At 34.9% G+C, this 14516-nt stretch overlaps 2 protein-coding genes across 8 annotated transcripts in view; both read right to left on the reverse strand.

Moving 5' to 3' along the window:
* Positions 1 to 887, reverse strand: part of LOC127976124 (solute carrier family 2, facilitated glucose transporter member 1) — a 7542-nt gene extending 6655 nt beyond the window's left edge. Inside the window, exons 1-2 of the mRNA XM_052580285.1 lie at positions 673 to 887; positions 174 to 211 (exon numbers count right to left, since the gene is read on the reverse strand). Of these exons, the coding sequence (XP_052436245.1) occupies positions 174 to 188 (15 nt within the window). The 5' untranslated portion in view covers positions 189 to 211; positions 673 to 887. The remainder of the gene's footprint in view (positions 1 to 173; positions 212 to 672) is intronic.
* A 9903-nt stretch (positions 888 to 10790) lies between these two features.
* Positions 10791 to 14516, reverse strand: part of smoc1 (SPARC related modular calcium binding 1) — a 48367-nt gene continuing 44641 nt past the window's right edge. For 5 of the 7 annotated variants that reach the window (XM_052580292.1, XM_052580291.1, XM_052580290.1 and 2 more), the window contains one exon: positions 10791 to 12032. In XM_052580292.1, coding sequence (XP_052436252.1) covers positions 11993 to 12032 — 40 coding nt within the window. In that variant the 3' untranslated portion in view covers positions 10791 to 11992. The remainder of the gene's footprint in view (positions 12033 to 14516) is intronic. The other 2 variants (XM_052580288.1, XM_052580289.1) reach the window with 1 other exon arrangement.

Consider the following 14516-nt stretch of genomic DNA (forward strand, 5'->3'; position numbering starts at 1 on the left):
AGTGCAATGACGTGTTGCAGTTAACCAATTCAACAGGGCAATCACATAAGGCATGCTCAGTGTTCAAACTGTATAGCTATATTGTATATACACAACAATATGCAAATATTTTGTTTACAGGGTATGATGAAGGATGAAAGAATGGAATAACAGAGCTGCTGATATGCACTAACCTCCTTCAAAGTCATTGCCTCTGAATGAATCTTAACACCTGAATGAAAGGAAAAAAAAGTTTTAACAGATTTTTTTTGTCATGAATTTATTCACTTGTTTTATAAAATTTTAATGAGTTGCCTTTGCTCCTTGTTGGACCAATTTTATGTTGCTCAAGTGTTTAGTTTGTGTGCTGATATATATAATATATATATATATATATATATATATATATATATATATATATATATATATATATATATATATATATATATATATATATATATAAACTAAACCATTTTTTTATGGTTTTAGTTTTAGTTAATGATAATAACCCTTCCCGTCATGTGACATGAACCATGAGCATCAAGAGCACTGTCCAGTCAGTACCGTTTCAAACTATTCAAACGACTAATATCACTGTACTATATTACATATAGATGCTGTATTTTATTCTAACAATAATCAAGTGAAGTATCTGGCCAGTTCTCTTCAATAACAGAATGACATATCACTTACCGGTATATAATAGTCAGGAACAGTTGCCAACAGCTCTGCTCAGAAGTGTCTGACGGCGGCTCAAAAATGTCCTCACTGTTCCCTGGCACCTCTTGTGAATGCCTTGACTTCATCCATGAAATTACACCTCACTGTTCACTAGCACCATCAGAGACCGGCGTTCTGCAGAATGGCATCCATCTATCCCAAAGTGTCTCTGAAACCCCCCACACCCAACACATTCCCACGACTTCTCATTTTCCTCCCCTTTCACCCACTCTGAGCCGTCCCTCACACCCCTGCACCTACCAGGACTCACACCAACGTCTCTGGGACCCCTGGGAGCCACGCTGAACTCACACTGGCCTGGTGAATTTGAGCTGGGTCTGATGGAATTGCAGCGATGAGCCTTTGCTGCTCATTGAGCTCTGGACCTTTTACCAGGGGCCAGCATAAGAGATATTTTCCCATAGAATAAATTTGATGTATTTTAGTGTATTTATCACTGGTTTCCTTTCACTGGTTTGCACTCTATCTGCCATGTGCTTTGTGCTGCTTTATTTAATTCTTTGTATGTATGTGCTGTACATGTGGAAGAATTGACAATAAAGCAGACTTTGACTTTGACTTTGACTTATCAGTATTACATTCAAATGCATTGTTAACATAGATAACACCACTTAACACACAAACCTCAAACATTAACATAAATAAGTACAATAAATAACTAACCCTTAAAAAAACTACCGCATGAATAAAGTCAGAAACCATAAATTGATATTACTACTAAAACAATTTAAAGAAAGAAAAACTGTCACACACACATTAGATTTTCATTCTACAGTGCATGCTACAGTGCATGCAGGGAGTGTTATTATCAACAATATTGTTTTGTTTGGAGAAACAGAATATATTGGATGGGGTCTAATGTTGTTTTGTTCAAATAAAGTTACGGTAACACTTTAGTATAGGGTCCAATTCACACTAATAACTAGTTGCTTATAAGCATGTCTATTATTAACATATTGGCTGTTTATTAGTGCTTATAAAGTACATGTAATGCATGACATCCATAATCCTACCCAATACCCTAAACTTAACAACTACCTAATAAACTATTAATAAGAAGCAAATAAGGAGTTAATTGAGGCAAAATTCATAGTTAATGGTTAGTTAATAGTGAGAATTTGACCCTAAAATAAAGTGTGACCAAAGTTACATTTCTTGTATGTGTCATTTAATTGTTTATTTTATTTTATTCGATGCAGTGAAATAGAGACAAAATAGTGGAATTTAATAACCTGATGATATGACTTTATAACTTACTACAGTTAATTTTCAAAACCTAATTTATTATATATATATATATATATATATATATATATATATATATATATATATATATATATATATATATATATATATATCTGATAAAGATGACTTAAAACGTTAAAATGTTATTTTAAGCAAACTAAAGAATTTACTTAAGCGAATCAAATTTGTGACCAATTATATTTAAATAAAAACAGTCAAATAAACAAACAAACAAATGAAAGAAGGAACAAATATACATAGAAATAAATACAAGTTTTATTTGAATATTATTATGTGCTGTATAGCATAGATCATCATTTTGTTGTTGTTGTTGTTGCTAACATTAAAAGTAGTCATTTAATGATAAATTCTAATATAATATAATAATTTCAAGTAATATAATTTTTAATTGCATGTAAATGCATGTATTATACATGTATATAATACATGTGTAAATATAATGATGTAGATGATAATATAATAAGCATTTTATTAGTGCCAGACATTTTCGTACATTATGTGTGTGTGAATGCAAGATATTGTCAATGGTTGGCTCATATTGCTTAGTGCAAAATAACTGACATGGCTGTTTGAATCTTCCTTTTCTGTCCAAGATACTAGAAAAGGCAGTATCCTCCCAATTATGTTCCTTCTTAGAGAATGTGAGAAGTGAATTAGCATGGTTCAAATCATATGTATCTGGCCGCCATCAACCTGTAGCAGTGAATGAAATGTATCATATCTATCAAATGTGCAGCATGGAGTACCTCAAGGGTCGGTACTTGGGCCAATACTTTTAATGCTTTAGATGTGACCCCTGGGAGATATCATCAAGACACACAATGTTAGCTTTCACTTTTATGTTAATGACACTCAGCTTTATATAACTTTGCGGCCTGGCAAAACATAGCAATTTTAAAAACTAAAGGAATTCATAGCTGATATAAACAACTGGACGACAAGTAATTTCTTACAGCTTAATTCTGAAAAAATAGAGTTGTTAATAATCGGACCTAAAACCTCTACCTAGAACACTGTCTAACACTTTTGGGCTGCTCTGTCAATTCTTAGTCATTAGTTAGAAACCTAGGTGTGTTATAGCAATCTTGCCTTTGAAAGCACATTTCTAGTACTGCATTTTTCCATCTCAAAAATGTATCTAAATTATGACCTTTGCTCTCAATGTCAAATGCAGCAACGATAATTAATTTGTCCATGATCTTAAGGTTAGATTATTGTAATGCTTTATTGGGTAGTTGTTCTGCACGCTTAATAAAATGCATCCGCTAGAGCTCCTTACTAGAACCAGGAAGTATGACCATATTAGCCCGTTTCTGTCAACACTGCACTGGCTCCCTATTAAGCATCGTATAGATTTGAAAATCTTGCTTATTACTTATAAAGCCTTAAGTGGTTTAGCACCTCAGTATTTGAATGAGCTCACTGACACACTATTTTCATATGTAATACTGTAAAGTGCTTTGACACAATCTGAATTGTTAAAAGCACTATATAAATAAAGGTTCTGTTTAGCATTGCTGTAGCAACTACATCACACTCAGCAAGGAGAGCTGTATTGTTAGTGTATATGCATTATCCTGTGTGAGTGAGTCAGCCCAGATCTAATACATTTCACAGGAACATGTAACAATTCACAACTTTTAGGGTATACTGTAGTTCAGTTTATGTGTGAGTGTTTGAACGGCTTCAGTATACACAACTGTTTCAAAGCTGTTTTCAATTGAATGCAGAGTGTTTCAAATTTAAGCACCATTATGGTGCAAAATTAAATGCTGCAAAAGGAATGTTCTGTCAACAGCATCAATTCATGTTGACTAATCTCTCCGTTTTTAATTAGCTGCAGTTCTAGACAGATGAAGTTCTAGTTATGCGTTACCAATGTATTTCCTGTGGGTGGAGTTTGCACCTTGTACACAGTCCTTTGCCATATTATGTCCCTTTTTTTTGTATTTCTGCCCATATCAAGTGAGAATTTGTGAATTTACCAGTTGAATTATTGGATTATAATTTTCTATAGTATGCAACTGTGATATTAATCTTCATATTATAGCGATAAATAAAAGAAAGACATTCTAAACTTTTAAAAATAAAGGTTATTTAGTGGCATTAGTGGTCCTATGAAGAAACTTGAACATCACTGGAGCCATCCTAGTGCAGAAGAGTTTTTTTTTAAATATTATATTTAAAAAAAAATGTTCATGGTTATTTTAGGAACTGTTCACTGAAAGGTCATTTTGGGAACCAGAATTGTTCTTCTATGGCATCACTGCAAAAACACCCTCGTGGAACCTTTATTTTTGAGAGTGTAAAGCCAAATTTTGTATGTTACAACTGACTGGAACATAACGAAGTGATTATTAGTAAATGTAAAGTAATGCACCACAAACAAAAACAAATACATTGTGTATTTTTTATGAACTGTATATGGAAAAGAGCCATATGAAGATTCTACAAAAACTCATTTTGTGTTCACTTATGAAATAATAATAATAATAATAATAATAATAATAATAATTATAATAATAATAAATAAGGATTTACAACAACATATTTTCTGTAACCATCAGTACTTGTTGACAGTGAAATAGATTCAAATTAAAATTTCAGATTTCATGAATTTAATACATAATAAAAAAAAATAAAAAAAATGAGTAAGTATTAATAATGAGTAATAACAAGGCTCACAGTTCAAGGCTCCTTGTATAGTAAAAGAGAAACATGTTTTCAAATGCATGAATTTACAAACTTTGAGCTCAATCTACACTTTTACAGGTCCCACTTTTACCATTTAATTACATTTTAACTATAAGACAAGCAATCCTCTCAGGGAGCTACAGTGTAAAACATACTACTACAGAGAACAAAACAATTTAAAGTGAACATGTGGGCTGTTTCAACTGCAGCCAGATTTACCTACTCATTAAGACTTCAGAACATGATTTACTGTACACTTCATTTGCACTGAGGTGAAGCCAATTGGGAGGCAAAGAATTCCCAGGGTAGCTTACTTCATATGTGCAGCCAATCCAAGGGAATAAAAAGGGGAGTGGAGTAATGAACAGAGGTGAAGAGGCATTCCTGCGCACAGACCACATCACAAGTGGGCAGAAAACAGCAAGACAATAAAACTGGGTAAAAACACTGTAAAGTTAAAGTGCCCTCTGTGTGCCCTCGGGCCTGCTGAGTTCCAGGTAAACCAGGCCGCATTGCAGCCCTCCTCTCCCGAACATGTGACTCAGTGCTTTTAGCGCAGAAACAACGTCATTTGGCTGCTCTTGTGTTTCAATGTGTTTAGATCACTTGAAATTAAATTCAGATTCAACTGTATCACCGTTTTTTAAGAAAGCTGGTATTTTAGCATACCATTACGTTGAATTTATTCTCCTCTCACAGGCCAACAGTAAAATTGGACTCATGTTTTTTCAATTGTTGCCCAGCAGGGGGCCCACGTTCACACAGAATGACTAACCCTTCGATAAATACTGGCATGGGTGTACAGTAAAGTTGCTGTTGTTTAATTTTAATAGACCATACATGCATTATATTCATTGGCTTTTCTTATTTATGAGCTTTAACATGTAAAAAACTAAACCCCAAACAATTATGAATGTATGTCTTTAATCTAGAATTTTTTTGTAGTACTCCTAGTTAGAAATGAGGCTGGTCTAAGGTTAATGATTTGCAAAGAAAGGGGATTACGTGAACAAAAACGCCTGGCCATGTACCCAATATATCTTTTTTTTTTTTTTTTTTTACAACAGAAATGACTGAAATTCATAAGCAGGAAACTTTTCCCTTACTTTCCAAACTGGCAGCGCTGGTGAAATTGTTGATCCATAGCCATAAATGGGGAGTTAGGAGTCAATCAGAATACAGTCTCTTTGAATCCAAACTATAATAAAATACAGATGTCCTGAAGCTGATTCCAAAGGAGCACGAAGTCCCAAGTGAGTTTGCATTAAATGTACAAAATTAGCTCTCTATCAAAATCAGATAATTTCTTACTCACATTATATTTATAAGACAGAGAGAGCTTTAGTCTTGTTTAGAGTACACTGTCCAGAGAATGAAAAATTCTTTATACATAGAATTCACTAATGACCAATTACCAAACACTTCTTTTATTGTATATATATATATATATATATATATATATATATATATATATATATATATATATATATATATATATATATATAAATGTTATTTATTCCTTTAATGCATTTTTACTCCAGTCATTTGAGACGCGTGATCCGTCAGAAATAATTTTAATATCCTGATTTAATGGGTAATAATTATCAATGATTACTGGTGCTCTGTTATTAGTTATTATATATATATATATATATATATATATATATATATATATATATATATATATGTGTGTGTGTGTGTGTGTGTGTGTGTGTGTGTGAGAGAGAGAGATTAGTTCAATGCCAAGATGTAATATTATATTCAACTTGATCTTTTATTTTCATTGTGATGAATGAATCAAAGAATTAACACAAAAGTGACACATTATTTGACTGGACAAAATAATTACAATGTTTGTTTTGATTATCTGTATGTATATATATATATATATATATATATATATATATATATATATATATATATATATATATATATATATATATATATATATATATATATATATATATTATATTTTATTTGCAACCTAGCTGGAAATTCATGCTGAATTATGTGGACATCATAATGAGGTATAAAAATGCTTTACATACTTTTAACAGTCACTTTTAATATACTGTGCTCTACACAGTGAGCAATAGTATTTTATTCTGATCGAGATGAAGGGTAAAGAAGGGACAGACACCTGCCCTGATTAGTCCAGCTGTGTTCTCAATCACACATGCCCGTCTGAGATTTGACCTTTGACCTCACTGCTAGGCCTCCTGGCAGGTGACCCCTGGCCCTGAGAGCACGGGCTGTTTGGCAGGTGCTGCTCCAGACAGACAGCAGTGTGTTAGACACAAATGGCTCACACTGCAAGACCTAACAAGCCCCTTTCCAATTTCACATGCTATTTTGCTTTAACTATTAAGGGCATTATTGTCTAAATGACTGGCCTTCATGAGCTCTAATGTGCTTTATAATGGCTTGCAGAGGTTTGCACATGTGCAGAACGGCTTATGCAAGATCCTCATTTCACACAAGGGCTGAAACTAGTAAATCACAACAATTGGACTGAATCTGACAAAATAATGCATACAACACATGAAATGGCCCATTTCTTTTAATCAAATCTGTTTACTTGTTTCCCCTCAAAAGGAGTCTTGTGTACCATAATGAAAGACTTTTCTGTAGATCATATAATAGACTGCTGAAATGAATTTGTGATAAAAAAAAAACAAAAATAAAAAATGCTTTGTTCATTAATAAACATTTAGTATTGAACTAAGAATGTTTTTTAAAATGTTATTTCAATTCCTGAATGGTACATATACTGTACATATGTAAGACTTTCAGGTTATTAAGAAAGAAAGAAATTAAACCAAAAGTCTCGCCAAAACTTGTGCAGCACTAATTAAATGCTTGGTTTATTTTATTTTATTGTATTTGTCATTAAAATTCAGTATCATATGGTGTGTAGCAACCTTCAAAAAAAAAAAAAAAAAAAAAAAAAAAAAAATATATATATATATATATATATATATATATACATACATACACACACATTGTGTTGAGTCTAACTAATTAATAATTGCAATTTAACTATTTTCCCCTTAAAAAAGTAAAGGGATTACTCTTTAATTTTTGATTAATTTAATGAGTTACTTCTTATGCAATTGAACTTAATACTGTGTATGTACTATAGAATATTAATACACTATACAATAGTGGATTTAACATCAAAATTTAGTCTAGCCTTAAAATGCATGCTTTTTATCTACCAGTCTCACTTTAAATATTTTGGTGAGTTTATCATAATACTGGTTACTCTTTAGTGTCCAATTCTCACTATTAACTAGTTGCATATTTGCAGAAATATTACTGGGATATTGACTGTTTATTATTACTTAAAAAACACGTTTTAATGTCTTATTCTGCAAGACCTTATTCTAAATGTTTAATCCTACCCAATTCTTAAACTTAACAATTAGGAGTATTTTGAGGAAAGAGTCATAGTTAATAGCGAGTTAATAGTGAGAAATGAACCCTAGTCTAATGTGTAATCATTTAAGAATAGTAAAAATAAAAAAAGTAATTAGTAATAAGTAATTAAATACATTTCAAAGAGAGAGAGTAAATTGTACAGTAATCTAATTACACTGATGAAGATGTAATTAGTAACTAGTAATTAATTACTTTTTCAGTGTAACTTACCCAACACTGTATACATATATATATATATATATATATATGTGTGTGTGTGTGTGTGTGTGTGTGTGTGTGTGTGTGTGTAATCAGAAGGTTGCTGATTCGATTCCTGCAAGCAGAAAACCAAAAGGGTCACCAATGTGAACCTGTAATGAACAGAATTCGATGAATAATAAAGTCTAATAAATGACTACTTACAGCAAACATTCATCCTTCATTACATGAACATGTTCCTACTCAATCACTTAAAACTTAATTTACTATATTTTAATAAATAAAGTAAGGCTGAAGTTACTTAGCACAGCATGGAACCGCTCAACAGGACATTCTGACATGCTTTGAGTCAACAGATCTTTAAGAACAATGGAAATCTATTATCCTCCTCCGCAGAAACACCCGCGCTCACGCTCTTTCATGTACACATCCCTAAGCAGCTGCGTCATTATACAATTCTTTTGAACTTCACACTGAAAGTCAAATGCCACATGCGTCAGTGTTAGACACATGTATCCCAGCTGCTTTACAACCCTTATTTCATTTCTGCCAACCCCTAACCCCATCGCCAAAATCCTTGACCCAACCTCTGACACTGTCCTTGTCCTCAAGAACACTGTGCTCCTGCTTCAATGGGGAGGTTAAACTTTGGTACCTCATTGCTCTACTTTATTTCAACAATGATCTCATGTCCTCTTTGGATCAGTCCTTGATCGATATGTATCACTATCTGACCAGTTATGCACCTGGGAACATGGAGTTTCTTGCTTTCATTGCCATTTCATACATTCTGAACGTGTGGCCTCATCTTTTCTGCTGCCGAAAAGGCCATACTGGAATGGTGATGGTTTAAGCCAATTTTCTAGGCTCAAATACCTTTCTTTTGAGGCACCTTCTGTCTATCTGTGATATTAACAGTAATCCGTGCCTCCCTCCACATTGGTTCCCTTGTTTGACTGGCCGTGATTACAGCTCGAACAATTTGAAACATTTAAAATGTGATGAGGCCTCAGCTGGAAGTACTTCAGGGGACACATGGACCTGAGTTGCAGGTGGGCGTAAAAGAGAAAATGGGCGGCAGCTGTGAACAAGGGTCTGTTTACTTCTCTGTCCCAAGACTACTATTGACATACCCAATTTCTGAACCATTACTGAATGTGAACTGTTAATTCTCAGACCCGCATAAAAAGATTACATTTAATTAAAGGTGAAATGTTACACTTTCTTATCAAATGAGTCTTTCATGAAATGTTGCACATTAAATGCATTTTAAAGCAAACAACTCAACAGAAGGCATTGCAAGCTTCAGATGTTTCCCACTCTTCCAATTTTCTTTTGACCTTTGACCTCAGATAACTTCTATAATAAAATGAGACATATATCACACAAAGCTATGTGTCCTGATGTTATCTAACACTATTGATAAATATGTGCTTACTTGAACGGAACATGCTTGCAATATATGTTTGTGTGTGTGTGTGTGGCTATACAATACAAAGTACCTGCGAGCACACCTTTATGACCATTTTAAAATTGAAATTTGTAATATCAAATGAAAATTTGTACTTTAAAGTGTATCAATAATTGTCTTAACACAATAATGCATTTTTATTTAATTGCAAATGCAATTAAGTGTTCAAAAACATTACAGCCAGTTCACACTTAAGTATATTATTTTAAAGTATATTACATCCATATGCAGAAGTCTTTTTAAAAGTATTGTTTTTTTTTTTTTTTCAAAAGAAAATATATAATTTGAATTACAATGAGCAAAATATGTACAACATTAGGCCACAAAACAAGCAAACAAGCAGTTAGATTTTGTATGTGTGTATTGTCACTCGCTGTCATTTCTACATTATGATGGCGCACATAATCAGGAAATGTAAAAAAAAAAAACAAAAAAAAAACAAGCAGACAGCTTTTTTTTTTTTTTTTTGCTTTTGTGTATTGTCACGGACTCTCATTTTTACATTGTGATGAGCAGACTTAAAAAAAAAGAAAAATAAACAACAACAAAAAAGAAAAATAAATGTTATGATTTGTACTGCCTACTAACAATTTAATCTGCTATATAATCTAACTGATGCTGTCATCACATCCAGAATTTGCTAAGCACTGTTTTAAGAGTGAATTGAAGAAAAAATAAAACAAATCAAAAAAGCACTTACAGTATGATAAATATTTACAACTTGACTAATTTAATTTTTAAGCCAAAGTAATGGCTTCCAAGTACATGGCAACAAGCAAACACACACACACACACAAAGATAAAACACACATACGTACATGAAGGGGGTGCAGGGGGTGGACCAAACACAAAGAGCCACAAAACAAATATTTCCTAAAGTGGAAATGTATAGTCATCAAAATAATGGGTACACATATTTATATCTCAAATTTTGTTTTCTTGCAAGAGTTGGACGTTTCACTTTTAGAATCAACAAGAAATTACCATTATCAAAGCCCAGTCAATGATGACACAGAAGTTAACTTTAATCACAATTTGAACATTTACATTTAAATCAATTACCCTTTTCTAATAGTCATTCCTGCAACATAAGTACAGTTGATTACCTTGGCTGAGAAACAAATCTTTGCTACTAAACACACTCCAGCTAACACAGATGCTTAACAATAAATCACACCAGACAGGACATAAGCTCAGAGACTTTGCAACATATATATATTTTTTTTTACACTGAATTATCGTAAGACCTACACAAACCTCCTGATTTATACAATTGTCTTCTAGCCAGAGAAGAAAAATGGAATCCTACACAAAAAAAAGAAAAAAGGCAAATACCCATCTCTGAAAAAAGTAATAGTGATGGCACTTACAACACTCATTTTTACTGTAGTATTTATAATTCGAAGGTTCAAGATTTGATGGAGGCATTACGAGAAAAAAAAACTAAAAAAACAAACAACAACAATAAAAGAACACCATGTGAGACACACCATGTACTTATTGAATAATCCATCTGAAGCTAGTAAAGTTAAGTGAAGTGTTTTGTGACATTTACAAAAGTAATTTTGCGTGATAGTGTTTTTGACCTCTGACTTCTAAACAAACCATGTGGAACTTACTGCTAATTCTCAGGCGATGGTTATGCGTACATCACTAGTGTACTGAGGTGCAGGTCTGAGAGACCGTAGCTAATGTTTGTTGACAGAAACGATTTCGCTCCATTTCTTTATCACTATCAATGCTCCATTAGTTCTGTTGCCAAGGTGAACAAAGAAGCAAACATTCTGCTTGAGTGGACATTATCAAAAACAACAGCAATCTGAAGAAGAGGCATTTAAAGACAATCTAATTTCAAAACAGAATGCTTTTTTTATGACAAATGACAACACAACTATAATACTGTCTGGATTGAGCGTGGATGTGCTAAAAATGTGGATGGAAGCAGGTAATCATTCACTCTTACAGTCTGTTGTCATATTATAGTCATATTAATAAGACGTTTACAACACAAAGGACATAATAATATGTCTAACAATGGGAGGAGAAAGTGCAAATATTTTGGCTCCATGATATCATTTTCATCTTTTTTTTTTTCTTCTTTTTTTTTTTTCTTAAGGAACCTCTTAATAATTTCTCAGAATCCTTCGTTGTAATCTTCCAGCAGTGAACAGATACCTTCCCACCGTGTTTTGTGCTACTGCCTCATCTTCTGGAACTCTCTGATTTCAGACCAGACGACCTACTGGAAAACAGACACGGTGGTGAGATAGGTGAGCAGTGAAATGTCTCCGCTCAACTTAGCTGGCCTACAGATGCGGCAAAACACAGCAATAGCGTGACAAGACGGCAGCATTCTTGAGATTATATGCATGCACAAGTTCACATATGAGCACATACATGCACTCTAGATCTTTTCTGCGATCTCTCTCTCTCTCTCTCTCTCTCTCTCTCTCTCACACACACACACACACACAGACACAGACACACACACATACACAAAATAGGAAGAGAGATATGGGGCAAACAACATGTTGTTCCGGCACTGCGGATGTGTGGGCTTTGTCTGAGAGAAGAACATCTCCAGATGCACCAAATGCATTCAAGATTACATGTTCGATGTCAGCTCCAATAATGCAGTGGCTTTGTTTAAAATATGCAATGCATATGTGAACATCTTAATGTGGATGGTAGGATGAGAGGCCATGTTTGTTCTCTTTGCAAACTCATGCCTGAAACAGATCCTTCCCCTGCGGCTGATGTGTAATTCTTTTTTTTACTGCTACCTCATTGTCTTGAATTCTCTCACTTATCCATTCTGCCTTTTAGGTTGGGACATCTGACCCAAATCATTAGAGTTTTATGTAAAATCGCTGCTTTACAGTATAACAAAGGTAATTTTCATAACATAAACCCTACATGTGGACCAAAGACAGAGTATTTAGTTCACGCCATGTTCTGTACAGTAAAACATAAAGGACTGATGTGCCGTGTAATCGGATCATGATGGCATTGGGAACAGGGACATTTGGTGTCCGCAGTTTGGGCCATAAGACTCCTTTTGGGGCTATCAATCAGAGAGAGTCTTAGGAAGTGGGGAGATGGGTAAACTGGACAGATTGCTTGCAGATGGCTGCTGTGAAAGGGAGTACAAGAGTTCCAGTGAAGAGCCCCCTCCCCTTCCCCATGGGGGAAGGGTCTGACAGGCAGAGGGGGGTCCTGGGCCCTGGAGAGTCCATCAGATGTGTATGTATGTGTGTGTGAGGTCAACAGCAGGCATTAGGGGGTAGGGAAATGCAGGTGGACACTCAATCAAAAGGAATAGACCTGTTGCATCAGCTATAGTATAGTATATAATTTACCCCACACACAAACTTAAAAACAATTTTCAAGTCAGTTTTTACTCCAAAGTTTAGTTTATGTGTACACCCGAATACGCAGCCTGCAGTGTCTGTGCTATCTTTAAATTTTCAAAATGTCTTAAAACTGTTGTTAATCTAGAGTTGCAAGTATGTCTTACTAACCCTCTCACACAAGCATCCATCAATGCAAGCATTTATTGTTTCCTTCTGAGGGAATTTTGAACTGCTTCCTCTAGAAGTCACTTTGGGGAACGCCTTCAGCGTGATAAGTGTCTAAAACATACTAACATATCTAAACATGAAAATTGCATTGGCCTATGACGTCACGGTCACAGCATAAAAGGGCACCAGGAGAACGTCATCCTCTTCAGTTTTGTTTGAAGTGTGCATTTCAGTATGAACAATATTTTTCTTTACCATGGCGAACCTCCTTTCCTAGTAAGGAAGTGTGTGGATCCATGTCCTCGCTATTTGACACCTGATGACACACACTGTCTTTGCGTCTTTTGTTTGGGCAAAGAGCTTGCGTGCACAATGTCGTCGAGGGAGAAAAGGCTCAAGTCTCGTTTGTCTCTCTTTTCGAGGAAAGAGGGACAACAATCAGCTCCCTGCAGTTCAGGACCCCGCCATTGCTGAGGCACAAAGTAAAATGTGCTTGTGGGGATCGCAGGTGGATCTGGCTCAAGAGTTAAAAAAGGTTCTTTCCCTTTCACGCTCATCAGTCACAGATGAAAGTGAGCTGCTGGATGAAGATGCTGTTTCCCCTACATTGTCTGATCCAGTTGCTAGTTCTCTGCTGGCTCCAAGCCTTTAGGAGCAAGAGATGTCAGATGAGGATGAAGAAAGTTGAGACTGAGTCCTCTCATTCCTCCTGCCCTGTATACGTGGAGTTGCTTGAGGTTATGGAACGTGCCACTGCGAGGCTTGACTTGCCCTGGAAGCAGGCCGCCTCGTTGAGAGTTATCTTTCTGAACAAAACCCTCCAACTCAAGTGAGCCTTCCATTTCTTCCTGACCTCCATGTGGAGATCAAGAAGGCTTGAAAAGAATCAGTTTTCGTCCCGCATCCATAGGCTTCAGCATACTTTTAATGCCAGTATTGAGGGGATGCATGAGAACGGATATGAGAAGATTCCCCCTCTATTGAAGAGACACTGGCCTGCTATCTCTCTGTGGGTGTGAGATCTTCTTTCAAGATAAATCTCATTTGAATGGCAGGGCGTACACAGCAGCATGTCAGGCTGCAGCCTTGTTGCACACTATGGTGATGTTTCAGGCTTATCAGGCTGACCTGTTGAAAGACCTGGATAAAGATCAGGGTTTATCTGTTTACCTGTTATTTACCTGATGAGATGGCTGAGTTGTGTC

The sequence above is a fragment of the Carassius gibelio genome, chromosome B17, assembly GCF_023724105.1.
Source record: "Carassius gibelio isolate Cgi1373 ecotype wild population from Czech Republic chromosome B17, carGib1.2-hapl.c, whole genome shotgun sequence".
NCBI lineage: Eukaryota > Metazoa > Chordata > Actinopteri > Cypriniformes > Cyprinidae > Carassius > Carassius gibelio.